This window comes from Miscanthus floridulus, chromosome 7 (assembly GCF_019320115.1).
Source record: "Miscanthus floridulus cultivar M001 chromosome 7, ASM1932011v1, whole genome shotgun sequence".
NCBI lineage: Eukaryota > Viridiplantae > Streptophyta > Magnoliopsida > Poales > Poaceae > Miscanthus > Miscanthus floridulus.
In genome coordinates, this window is record NC_089586.1 from 124,741,149 (window position 1) to 124,754,932 (window position 13,784).

The following is a 13,784-nucleotide window of genomic DNA, read 5'->3' on the forward strand; positions in this document are numbered from 1 at the left end:
AAAAGAATCTTCGGATTCAGGAACTTCTTTGGTTGCTGCTCAAATCCAGCATATGAAAATGTCTTCTTGAACACAACACCATTCACCGTAAAAAGAATCTCTCTAGGTACCTTCAGGAACCTAAGATGCATACAACAGGTATTAATGTCTTATCATGAAAAATCAAATGAATGCTATATTATGTGGCATGCCTAGTATGTAAAGCCTGCAATCAAGGGCAAAATAAAAGCAATGAACGCATCAGAGGTGTACTGGGCACCTTGACATATTTTTGTAATTAACTTGATTAGCTAGGTGTTTAGAAGCGATGCATAATGTATGATTCATGTCGAAGATAACTTCAATTTTTTGAGAGCCAGAGACCGGATAAAGCACACAATCACCCGTTGAGTCTTAGAGTACTGCATAAAAAAATGTTCTAGGAATTTTTATGATTTTTTGCCTTTCTGATTTGCTGCGGTTGTTATGGAAATTGATTTTTGCCTTCCTGATTTGCTGTGGCTGTTATGGGGATTGAGCTGATCGCATGGAGTGAGTGCGTGTTGCCTTCTTGATCTGATCGCATGGAGCGAGTGCGCGTTGCCTTCTTGATCTGATCGCATGGAGCGGCTTTGGTGTCGCACATGTGGACGGAATAATTATGAATGTTTTAGTGGTAGAGATATAAGATAATACTACATTTATGCCACAGGCTGCGTTTTTTTTTTTTTTTTTGAGGGGCATAGGCTGCGTTTCGATGGAATATAAGCCCCCTTTTCGGCCCTCAACCTCTCTATCTATCTAATTTTGGCCCAGGTTATTTCACAGCTCATTGTACATCTCTCCGCTGCATCTAAGGTCGGGCCATATAGATGAAGTAAAAAGAAGCCCATATACCAAAGGCCGCTCGGCTCCACCAGTCCACCTCGTCACTCGCTGCAGCCTCATCGCTCGGTCCCCGAAGAGGTGAGGACCCCAGCGGCAAGCGCCCCCCTCCCGCTCGACAGCTCGCACCCGCCATGGAGCCCTCGCCGGAGCCTTCGCCGCCGGTCACCACGGACACCTTCCCCGCTGCTGGCGAAGGACATGAGACATACCCGCCCACGGTGTCATCCTCTCTATTCCCACTTTTCCCCCTCTCCGCCTCCACCTCCTCCGCTCCCACCGCCGAATCCCAGTGGCTTTCAAACCCTAGCTTCTCCTTTGATGCCTCCTCCCTGAACATCCCGGCTACCACCTCCTCGTCGCTCCCGCCGCCGCTGAGCCCCTCGTCCGATGAGGACACACCGCTGCAGCCCGCCCCTGCGAAATACGAGCTGGTGCCTTCGTCGCCATCCTCCGACGAGGAGAGGGGGTCGCGGAGGAAGGAGAGTGGGAGGAGGAAACGGAGTCGCGAGAAGGGGCGCTATGATGGGGCAGCGGCGTCGCGGAAGGCTGGGGTTCGCGCCTGGGCTGGTTCGGAGACGAAGCCAGCTAAGGATTACTATGTCGACGCGAAGGGCGACCATGATAACCTGGCTTTTGGATCACTTTACAGGTCTGATCGTGAACTATTTAATGCAGCATACAAATCCAATTTCTGTCCTGTAGCAAATCTATGGTGCTGAATTCATGTTTAATAATAATTTTGCTGCGCTTTTAGTTTGCTGAAGTTATTTATTTGTAACATGATGACGTGTTCAGATAGTGTGAGATCAAATGTCTCAGCATCAGTATTATTTCAAAACGTCGCACTAAGTAGAGACCTGCCCTAGGCTAACCAAGTTGTCTGAAATCCTAGGCCCAGTTATTTGTACATGAGATTCTGAAATGTTCTCCACTAAACCCAGAATGATGACTTGCAAACCATGGTTCATTCTGTGCAACTTTTGCACATTCCGTACTTGTGTTTGATACATCTAGAATAATCTAATATCAGACTATTTCAAAGGCTGTTGAATCAACATAATGATATGACGCACCATGTCTTCATCGTTGGTAACACTACAGCATGTTTATATGAAGTAATTGAGCTTGAAATTGTACCACAGAACAATATAATACGAATACTGTAAACTCTGTTTAAACTACCCCCTCCAAGCAAATGGTTGAGGTTTTGGGCAATGGCACAGACTCCATACATAACTTTGACCACTATTTTCTATTATTAGAATATAAATGAACTTGTAAAAACTTATGATTTCATAAAAATGTACCTTTCAAGGCAAATTGACACATATGATCTTCAAAATTTTGAACAAGATACTTTAAAAGTTTAACTCAAACCTTGTCCAAAACATCGAGTATGTGCAAACCAGAGGGAGTACTGCAACAATTGATTTGATCAACCTTTAACACTACTGTATAGCTTATTGCTTCTATAGATGTCAGAAAATAGCACAAATTTAGCTACTGACATTTCCGTTTTTTTTATATAGACTTGGTACTTTCTAGCTCCAACTGATGCACTGGATTTCTCATCCCTAGTCTGTTTTAACACAAATTAGGAGTCACAATCTCCAAAATCACCATATCATTGAACCCCCTTTGGTTGAGAAATATGCATTGCCATAGTTGGAATTGTTAGCACCAATGAGGGCAAGTGTATAACATGAATCCCAATTAAAGCTTGTAATATTTGGACTACCACCAAGCTACAAAAAATTGTGTATTCATTTCATGGCCTGGTTAGAATATCATTACTTACCTATGACTAATAACTATTACCAGATCTTAAATCTTCTGTTTCAGTCTTGTTTACTTGAACTTGTTTTGTTAGCACATCTTGACATGCTATTCACTGAAGTCTAACACCTCAAGGACATCTGCAGAATGGATGTTGCACACTACAGATCCCAGAACATGCTGGAGGCACTTGGTTTAAATCGTTTGAGGTTTGGTTCATCACATATTGATTTTGATTCAGACTTGGATGGAATGGATAACAAAGTTAGAGCTGGAGGCCGTTACTATTCAGCAAAAAATGCAGTTTTTGAAAGAAATAAGGGTTTCAAACATCTGAAAATATTTAAGGGAAACACCTCTGTAATGCTTGCTGAAGATTTTGTCCCCTTTGATACACAATCACTTCCTGTGAAAAGCACAGCTGTGGAACAGGAGCTAGAGGAATCTTGGGAAGATGAAATACTTCGTCGGACTAGGGAATTCAATAAGATGTCTCGTGAACGTCCTCACGATGAAAAAGTTTGGCTGGCCTTTGCTCAATTTCAGGTATCATGAATTTCTATGGTTTTATTTATGATGTTTCTTGCAAGAAGCTATGCTTATTCTGCCTTAGTGCTACATTGTCAGTTATTTTGCTCACTTCATTCTGGGACAAATAGTTTGTTCTTAGAAATGAAATTCGACAATTTTGACTCACCACTAGAGTTTTGTTTCAGTCATTATTTCACACTTCTGTTCTGTAATTTCCTTTGCCGCTGAACTACAGGACAAAGTTGCTAGTACTCAGCCACAAAAGGCTGCTCGTTTACAAACTACCGAAAGGAAAATTAGCATATTGGAGAAGGCTGTGGAGCTTAATCCAGATAGTGAGGAATTATTGCTTTGCCTTCTGAAGTCATATGGCAAGAGGGACAGCACTGAGACTCTATTGGCTAAATGGGAGCAAATACTTATGAAGCACCCAGAGAGCTGTAAGTTGTGGAAACAGTATCTGCTTCTGTGCCAAGGGGAATTCTCCAGATTCAAAGTTTCTGAAATTCGGAAGTCCTACGTGTATGCTGTACAGGCTCTATCTGCAGCTTGCACCAAGCTATGTAGGCAGGTTTAACTTCAATGTTTCTCTGTAAATTACTTTGTCTATTTCCCATACCCCTACGAACTATGAAACATTGCTAATGGTTTCTCTCTTTTTTTGTACACAGGATAATGAAAGCATGGATTCCAAATCTTCTTCCTTAGTTCAGCTAGAAGTGGGGTTAGTGGATATATTTTTTAATCTGTGCCGATTTGAGTGGCAGACAGGACATCGGGAATTAGCAACTGGGCTATTTCAGGCGCAAATGGAGTTTAGCTTATTCGCCCCTCCTCTGTATCTGACGACAAGCAGTAAGCAAAGGCTCTTTGAACACTTCTGGAACAGTGGCGGTGCCAGAATAGGGGAAGATGGAGCTCTTGGATGGTCTGAATGGTTAGCAAAAGATGAGGAGAGTAGACAGAAGTTGTCTATGCAAGAAAATTCACAAGAGACTGAAACAGGAGGCTGGAGTGGTTGGTTTGATCCTTCTGTGGGTAATACTGACGCAAATGATTTGTCAAACAAATCACTGGAACCATCATTGAGCGATGGAAATGATGCTGAGGACTCACCTGCACAAGATGATGTTGAATCCTTGCTGAAAAAGCTTGGTATTGATGTAGGTGCAGAGTCCAATAGTGAAGTTAAAGATGCAGAAACCTGGAATAGATGGGCCTCGATGGAGTTGTCACGGGACAATGAGCAATGGATGCCTCTTCATGAAAAATCTGGTAATCGGAGTTTGTCTCAATTATTACTAGATTTTTTTGTTTGAAGTTAACTTAATGCTAACACTGGATGTTACTTTATAAAAATAGGATCAATTCATTCTGGTGATGCACCATCTGGGGAAGACAATGACCAGCTTTCCAGAGTAATTTTGTTTGAGGATGTATCTGAGTTCCTGTTTTCGCTATCTTCAGAGGAGGCCCGCTTCTCTCTCATATGCCAATTTATTGATTTTTATGGTGGCAAAATCTCAAGATGGTATTCTTCTTACTTTCTTGTTTATATAAGCTATGATCATCCTCTTCACACAACAGAAAATTAGTCAAGACATTCTTTCACTGGAGATGTGTTCAAACACAAAGTTAATATATTGTATCAATGACTCTTTTTTCCCCATAACATAGTGCATATGTCATGCATGTAGTTCAGTTTTTGTTGTCGAAACCCATTCCTTATAAGCCATGGTGATATGCTTTCAGCCATTTTTTATGGTCAGCCAATATGTGCAAAAGGAATTGAACTTGCCATTTGCTAATTTGGTGGGAGGCGCCCCTACCACCGTGGTACGGGTCCTCCTTGAATTGGAATTGGATGCTTTTATTCTTAAATTAACCCAGTTCCTTTTACGAATTTACATACTCTCATTTTTAGTCCATGGTCCTAAAAATTCATAGAATGTAATGGTATCCCTAGTTGCTTACGATATGACAATATATTATCTAATATCAGGAGCTATTTATTGGTCCCTACTATTTATTTTGTTCATGTCATGTGCTGGAGTATTGGTTGTATAGTGTTACTTCTGTTTGTTTTAACTCTTTGCAAACATATGTCAATCTAAAGTAGTGACATACAGAGCCAAGCCAACAACTGTCTATGTAATTTTTCCTCAGTTATGAACTTTGATATTATTATTGGTCAGTGAATTCACCACTAATTCTTAAATTCCAGGACATCCACAAACAGTCCGAGTTGGCTCGATAGAATTTTGAGCTTAGAGATGATTACAAATGACATCCTGGAAGATCTAAGTGCTGTATCTGACGTTGTAAACAAGAACCAAAGTTCATATAGTTATAAATTGGAATCATTACTGGGAAGCATGCATGACCTTTCACAAAGGCCGGGCCTTATGAAGTTTCTCAGAAATGCGATACTGCTTCTGCTTGGTGTTTTCCCTCGTAATCATGTCTTGGAGGAAGCTGTTCTTGTTACTACCCAAATGTTTACTCCTCAAGAGAACTCTTCCTCTACTCAAGCTAATGCATCACGGGCTTTGGCCAAAAGTATGTTGAAGAAAGACAGACAGGTATGATTTGTTCTTTTTTTTTCTTGCATTGCTTTGTTGAGGAGTGTAACATGCTAAAACTCAGGTGGTAGTGCCTAGTTGTGTGGTTAGCTAGCTACAGAAGACAATAACGCGCTTGTCATTTTTCGACCAGCTTATTCATTTGATTAGTTTGTCATTTGGTGGTATTAAGTGTAATCTGTATTGCTTCATGGAATGAACACATCATGCACTTTTGGAACTAAAAATAAGAAATGCATTTAGATATTTGTGATAGAATTCCATCCTACATCTTCTTTGAAATTTAACTGTACTAATAATTCTCTAGGTGCTTCTTTCCAGTTCTATACATGTTTTTATTTGTAAAAAGAGAGCTTGCATTCACCCAGTAAAAACTGAACCAACATGCTTTGGTTGGGATAATTTCACATGAACCCATTAATGGATGATTGGTGTAAAATTTTTTACCATAATTGTTTGTTTGGCAGGATTTTTTGCTTTGTGGGATATATGGACGAACTGAGGCAATGAATGGGAACATTGAACAAGCAAGGAAGATATTTGACACAGCACTGTTATCAACTGAAGCAACTACTGAGGTAAAACTATGAACCATTATATCTATTTTTAAGGAAGCTCACATGGTTACTTCCAATTATCCTTTACTGAATTTGCAGTTGTAATGTGCAATGCTGCTGGTTTAGCATAGTTTGTTTCTTGAATGCATGTTTACAAGCATGGGTTCCTGTTGTTAAGGTTTTGTCATTGTCTGGGTAACAACCGTGTGCTCAGTCCAAAATATGTCACTTTAGGGATTTTCTTTTGATTTGTGAATTGATGCCATTCTTGATTTACACGGTTACCTTTTCTTACACCAAAAGACGGTTATTGGTAGTATTGTAGAGTTTATTGCTAGTTATATCTGGGAGATGGGTATACACTTAACATGGGCAAGCTTTATCTAAAATACTAAAGCACTAGCTCATTCGTTGTTTTCTTTTACGGAGCTAACAAGTAATTTTGACTGTAGGAAGACAAAGTAGCTTTAAGTATCTTGATGATAGTGTATCGTCTGCTCTCTTGAATAGTCCCTCAGTTCAAACTTACAGATCACTTCAGTTTTGTCATAAAGTCAAACTTATCTAACTTTGACCAAGTTTTTAGAAAAATATATTACCATCTACAAATTCAAATAAATGCACTATCAAGATATTTCATGGAGAATTTAATGAAGCTAAGTTGTTTAGATGTATTGTTTCTATAAACTTGGTCAAAGTTAAAGAAGTTTTGTCTTAGGACAAAGCTAAAGTGACCTATAATTTGGAAGTGAGGGAGTAAATCTCTTTAAGGAGGTAATGCTGTTGGCAAATGGTCAGCTATATCAGCAACACTGTTATTTCAGTTACAGATGCCACTAGCTTCATGGTCAAGTCCCTTTATTTCAAGTAGAATAATTTTGTTTGTACTAGTTGTACCTTAATCTCATTTATGATTGATGGTCATTGCCTTTGCTGGGCAGGATCTTAGGAAGAAGGTTCCGATCCTTTATCTTTGGTACGCTGAGATGGAGATAACAGTGTCCGCTTCAAGAAACAATTCTGATTCAATGCATCGTGCAGTTTACATCCTATCCTGCTTAGGGAGCAATCTAAAATATTCCCCTTTCGTTGACCCTATTTCAAGGCTTCAGGTCTTGAAGGCTCGCCAAGGGTTTAAAGAGCAGATTAGAAGCTTACAATCTGCATTTTCCTGTGGTGGTATAAAAGAAGAATCAGTTGCTCTGATCTGCTCAGCTTCTTTGTTTGAAAGCATGACAACAGGCTGTTCCTCGGGGCTTGAAGTGATAGAGGAGATCTTCCCAATGGCACTTTCAGGTCTAGCATACTTCTCATTTTCTTATATTGTTAGATTTCAGTGGCATTATTTTAAGCTTCTATTTGGCTACTGTACATGACTACATAATTTTTTTTTTTATCTGCATGAACCAAGTTTAATCCCTCTTGTACTGGTTTGACAGTCAGAGTCAGGACTCAGTTGTTGCATTGCACTGTAGCCACTCATACTTGTGTAAATCTATACATATATATAAAGAGCGTGCAACCACCCAACTTCCGTCCCTCTCACAGATCACTGTTACCGGCACAGCCAACGTGCGATGGCTTTCGTGATGAACTCATACTTGTGTAAATTCTATATTGTTTTTGTGCTGTGCTATTCGTTTAGAGTACTCTATGTCCTTGATAATTTCTGTTTTTGTTATTTTTCACCTTTACACCCTTTAATTTTTCTGTTGCTGCACAATGTCTGTGAATTGCAAATTTGTTTCTTCTGCCGAAACTTTCAATTTGTAAATGCTCTTATATTAATTGTATATCTGTTCGGTTCAGAGAGCAGTCATAACTTGGAGTGTGAGGATTTGTGGGTGTACTACATAAAACTGCTTCAGAAAAATCTTAACCGATTGAGTCTATCAAGGGTCTGGCCAAGCGTATCACAAGGAGTGCACAAATATCCCTACAATCCAAAATCATATTCAGCCATGTTAACCCTGAGCTATCTTTACAGTGTATCCAACAATCTCCGTCTCACACTCGACAAATGTAGTCAAAGGTGAAATTTCCACCCTTTTTCCATATTAATTCTCTTCATATCTGAGTTCCAAGTTCATTTCCGAATGCATATTGTTCTCTTTCTTTCTTTCTTTCTTTCTTTTTGTTTACCATCTATTACTTGCCTCATATCTCCACTTTCAGAAAGTTTTTCTTTCGGAAACAATAATATTGCAAATAAAGGTGAACGTGATCCTCCTTTCCACGAAAATTTTTTGTATCTAAGTTCCAACTTCTTTTGTCTATTCAGCTTTCATTATGGCATAGCCTTGTTTTCTGTATGCAGTTTTCATGGGTGATACGTGCATTTTCTTCCACTAAATATCTTGAAGCCTATTTATTGTTGTATACCTGCCTTTTGACTTTGTTATTTTTATTTGAATGCAACAGGGATCCTTCCATAATCACCTTGCTCTTTGCTTTGTCCTTTGAATGGAGTAAAGCCGGATCTGACAATAGAATACACAGCCTCTTTGAGAGAGCTCTAGCTGATGATAAGTTGCAGAAGTCTGTTCTGTTGTGGCGCTGTTATCTAGCCTATGAGGCAGAAATAGCCTGCAACTCCTCTGCAGCACGGCGTGTGTTCTTCAGAGCTATACATGCCTGTCCATGGTATGATGCTGACATGTAGTGTTCTAATTTGATATTGGTGTGGTTTTATGTCTGCCTTTCCACTTCTCCTAAATAATTGTTATGTAGTCAATTGAATAAAAACGAAGTTATTTTATTGTTATGGCAGTTGATCTACAATTTCTCCTGATACTGGACCATGAAAAGTTGATCTTATTAGAGGATGATATTTGCTTTTAAGTTCCTGTATAAGAAAAAAATGCAGTCACTATTAATTTATGTTGTAGCCTACCCCAACTTGCTTGGGACTGAAAGGCCATGTTTTTTTTATTAATTTATGTTGTCACAATACCTGAGCAGCTTATGAACTGTTTGCTAGGGACATGTTGCAGCTTTTGCATTCCTTTACTTCCCATGTGATTTGTAAAAAACGTTGAGGACACCAAGTGCATTTTAGTTTCATCCTGTTTATAAATTCTTTTGGCAGCTGTCATTATCTGATATTGACTATTCCTTTATCTGTATTTTTTGTTATGGTCAGATCTGAATGATAATTGGGTCCTTCTGTGGTTGCTCATTTTAGTTTCTACTGTCTATTCCTTATCAATTGTAACACTAAAATTTTTCAGGTCTAAAAGATTATGGCTTGATGGTTTCCAAAAGTTAGGCTCGGTTCTGACATTGAAGGAGCTGTCAGATCTACAGGAAGTGATGCGTGACAAGGAACTAAACATCCGCACTGACATCTACGAGATACTCCTAGAAGAGGAAACAGATACATGATTCTGTATTAAGATCCTGGAACTGCCTCGCATGATGTCGGGGATTTGACTTCGCCAAAAAACACAGCCCGAGACTTCGGAGTTGATCACCAAAATTTTATGTCAAAGTTTGCTTGCAGGAGTCAAGAGCGAAGGAGAAATTTCGACTTCGCTCGAAACAAGCAAAAGAGGTGAAGAGATTCAAGTGCGAAGACAACTTTTCGACTTCGCTTGAGACGCGAAGACAACAAGATTCAGTGCAGGGACTTTCAAGTCAAAAGATGCAAGGACATCACTGATGAAAGCAACTTTGAGGATTGACAAGATAACGCGAAGAACGAAGTTTCAAAGAGTAAATAGACAACTTCGCTCCTGTAGTTTAAAGGGGTTGTATTGATTAGAGAGGGGTATAATAGTCAATTGTATACAAATTGCGAAGACTAGGACCTCTATAAATACCTCATCTAACATGTACCGTACGATCAAGGAAATGAATACAACTTTACACTTGTGTTCAAATCTGTTGTTTGTGTGATTAATTCACCCAACGTCTGGCGTTCACCGTTTGTGTGTGTTTGAAGACCCTTATGACCCCAAGAGAGCGGTGGGACGGCCTAGCAAGAAGAGATATGTTTCACAACATAACTCATGCTATGGTTATTTCACCAACTCAACCCAAGACACAAGTCATGTTGACAATCATGAGTCATGAACTCATGATACAACGGTGCCGCGGTGCAAATTCTAGGCTGCAGCTTATTCAATTTAAATGCAGTGGGTGTTTTTAGCTAGTTATTAAACTAGAGAAGGCAGAAGCCTGCATTGAAAACCCGAGGGTGTATTTACATCCGCAGCTACTAAGCTACCATGATTATCCTGAGCAACAGGCAGGCAACCTAAAAAGAAAAAAAAGGAAATGGTTGATCACATCCATCAGCCTCTTGTTCTAATGATGGTTATGGTGCCGTTTCCTCCCGTCCTGATCTTGGTCAGGCTAACGACTGCCTTGCCGGACAGGCCCAGGCCGTGAGCCGACACGGCGGGGCCGCACGCGAACGGGCCAACGGGGTGCCGAACTGGTCTTGCCGGTCTCTTGAGGATTCGCTGGTTGACGTCGTCCAGCGTCGTCATGCTGCCGTCGTCTAACCCCAGCGGCTTGACGACTGCAAAGGGGTACAGCACTCCGACGCCTCTCTTCTCCTCCCCTGAAACATATTCGAACGCATGCATTTTAATAACGAAGCGTAAAAAAAAATTAGTCACAGAATTCAACAAACTTTAGGTTTGTGAACGCGAAACGTGTAGAGTTACGAATAAACCGAAGCCTGCGCAGACATGAGCAGCTAGTTTGGCACTTTGTCTGGCTGGGCACCAATACGTTCAAAATATTGCCATGTTGCAGCGACTGCAACTGCTGCTCTGTAGTCTGTACTCCTCGCACCAGTGCCTGTCAGCGTCCCGTCCCAGCAGTGCACACAGGCGCGGGCGAGTAATAATGGTTCCTCACCGGTCATCGACCCAAGTACCCAACCCACCTGACAGCGACGAGGGGCAGGCAGAGGCTGGCGCCGTCGTGGCGGCCGCACCCGCACGGGAAGGGTGCTCGCGGTCGCAGAAGTCGACGACGGGCCGCGAGCGATCGTCGCGACACGCTGCCGCGTGGGGCGCCCCCGCGGCTGCCGCTGCCTTTTGCAGCTGCAGGGGGGGAGCAGCGGCTCGCACGGTGGCGGGGACGCGAGGAGGGGGGACTACCGCCGTCGCCTTTGCCTCCTCCGCCTCCTCATCTCCGCCCTGCGCCGCTGCGGCTGGCGCTGGCATCTGCACCTGCGCGCTGGGGCCCCTCTGCTGCTCCTCCCTGCCCGATGCACCTGCCCCGTCCGAGCTTTAGTTTCAAGTTTTATGTTTGTATGGAGGCAATAGTAGTGGCAGTGCGACTATTGCTGCCGAACACCTTCGCTACGCAGCAATTAAGCTAGAGCAGAGTGCTCTGCAGCCGCAGCAGCCCAGCGAATCCAGTGGGCTGGCTGCTGGGTTATCTGATGATCACCATCAGAACTGACAAGAACAAGTACGACTGTAGTAACCACTAATTTGTCTGTAGCTGTTGTTGTCTACTGCTACCATTGTCTGCTTACGCTGCTCTGCTTGCAGTATCGGCGTACTAACAAACAATGGCTAATTTAAGTGCGTGCGTAGCCAACAGTGGTTAAGTGAACTGTGAAACGTGAGCAGAGCAGGCCGTGTGGCGATGTGTGCGGCGTATTGAAAAGGACGTGTCGAACGGATCACCTGAGACAAAACAACTGCAGCGTATCTCCGTCTCCGCGGTCGCGGTGGTGTTCAAATCATGGCGGAAATCTGCTCCTCCTTCCTCAGCGTCGGCGCTAGAATCCCAGAAGCCCTGCAAGCCGAGAACAACCAGACAAGCGGCGACGCTACAGGTTAGAAAAGAAAAGGAGGACAAGGGCACAAGGCCACTGCCCGCAGTGGCGCTCTCTGTCTCTGCGTGCGATGCATGCATGCTTATCGTTTAGCGAGACGGCGAGGCTACAGCTTTTCGCTTCGTTTGGTGAATCGATATCGACAGTGGCTAGAGTACCAGAAGATGGATTTGCATTGGGCAAACTCTTGGGAGCAAAATTAAGAACAACATAGCCTACACACACATGTTGTAGTGCCGTCTCTGCATTCTACAATCTATGTGATTCAACATGAGGAGTAACCGATATCCACACCATTGCCATTTTTGTATGCTGGTATAGTATGTAGGACTTACCGCAAGAAGGCACTGAAGGTCCTCGCTGACGGTCGCCGGACGCCGAGAGGGAAGCGTCGTCGTCGCTGCCATCCGCTGCCGCTTGCTGCGACGGCCGCTCCAGTGAGCGACGGCGTCGTGCAGGTAGCCACTGGACGCCTCCGACGACACCGGCGACTGCACACCTGCTGCAGGCAGCACGAAGCCGGAAGCCGGCTACATACTTCAGCTCACTACTCCGCTACTCATCTAGCTAGTAGCAGTAGCAGGTCTAGCAGCGAGAGCATGCCATGCATGCCTGTCTCTCAGCTGAGAGCTGAGCACTTACGCGTTGCCGTCGTCGGGAAGAAGGTGGGCTCTGCTTGGACGGCGGCACCTCCAGCTCCAGCTCCAGCTGCAGCTCCTCCGAGAGTGTAGTGATGAGTGTGAAGCAGCTCGGAGTCCCAGTCCCAGCCCCAGTCCAAGCAATCCAGCGGAGGCGACACGCAACAGTCGTAGGAGCGGGTGTCTAGGGCCATGGCGTGTTGTTGGCAGTGTAGCCGGGGCCAGCTGAGATGGCTTGTCATGGATTGATGGCTTGGTGCGTGCTGGCTGCTGGGAGAGGGGCGTCTCCTCTAGCCCTCTTAAATAGGAGGCCCGGCCCTTTTGGCGGAGCACCAAAAGCTGTGTCAAATTGGGTGGATGGAAATGTGAGGAGGTCGTCTTTTGCTCTATTTGCATTCCCTTTTTTTTCTCTCTCTCAGGAGGTAAGGCTCCAGGAGAGAAGAGGCAACTAGCAAGCAGTGCGATGCAGCAAACCAGTCAATGGAAAAGAACCAGTAAACAAGTAAAGAAAAGGGATAGCAACAAAAGAGCAAAGGGCCAAAAGTTGCAGTTGCCGGGGCTTGTCACTGCTTGCACCTTTCTCGTGATTCGTTATGTTTGATGCTCTACTTCCTTTCCATTGTCATCGGAGAATGTTGCTATAACATGCATCAAGCGCAGAGACTTTGAATATTAGATTCTAGTAGTATATAAAAGCGGCAGAGCTTGGACTAAAACGGAGGGGTGCAAGTATCAATGACAATGAATTGTGATTACTTTCAAGCATAACAAGCTCATAAGTCATAAGGCACAACACTAATGGTGAATCACCCTGGGCAGAGGGGCCATTATGTTGACCAACACTAAGCTCCGCCTTGCCCTGGATAAATAAACCCTATCGAGAGATATGTCTCCACACTCCATAATTTGCTCATAGATGAAAGTATGTACTCCCTCCGTCCCACATTAGATGACGCTTTAGAATCTCCCACGAAAACCAACGTCGAAACTAAAAGACCAAAATGCTCCTCGTGGAGCACAGATAGGTGTA

At 43.1% G+C, this 13,784-nt stretch overlaps 2 protein-coding genes across 4 annotated transcripts; one reads left to right on the top strand and one right to left on the bottom strand.

Moving 5' to 3' along the window:
- Window positions 1–917: 917 nt before the first annotated feature.
- On the top strand, window positions 918–10,175 carry LOC136467847 (uncharacterized). Of its 3 annotated transcripts, none has more exons than XM_066466639.1 (11): window positions 918–1,516; window positions 2,790–3,189; window positions 3,410–3,745; window positions 3,846–4,449; window positions 4,537–4,705; window positions 5,399–5,756; window positions 6,224–6,334; window positions 7,255–7,609; window positions 8,123–8,345; window positions 8,735–8,956; window positions 9,544–10,175. In XM_066466639.1, exons 1-11 carry the CDS (start codon window positions 999–1,001, stop codon window positions 9,695–9,697), a joined length of 3,450 nt encoding a protein of 1,149 aa, XP_066322736.1. In that variant the 5' UTR covers window positions 918–998; the 3' UTR covers window positions 9,698–10,175. The 3 variants fall into 3 exon arrangements, with proteins under 3 accessions (XP_066322736.1, XP_066322737.1, XP_066322738.1); XM_066466640.1 differs by having other exon boundaries at window positions 5,414–5,756; XM_066466641.1 differs by lacking the exon at window positions 3,410–3,745.
- Window positions 10,176–10,538: 363 nt separating this feature from the next.
- LOC136464609 (uncharacterized) lies at window positions 10,539–12,994 on the bottom strand. Its single transcript, XM_066463560.1, has 5 exons — window positions 12,759–12,994; window positions 12,452–12,618; window positions 11,965–12,076; window positions 11,211–11,543; window positions 10,539–10,880 (listed from the first exon to the last, which is right to left on the bottom strand). The coding sequence occupies exons 1-5, from the start codon at window positions 12,946–12,948 to the stop codon at window positions 10,609–10,611; spliced, it is 1,074 nt and encodes a 357-aa protein (XP_066319657.1). The 5' UTR covers window positions 12,949–12,994; the 3' UTR covers window positions 10,539–10,608.
- Window positions 12,995–13,784: the final 790 nt, after the last annotated feature.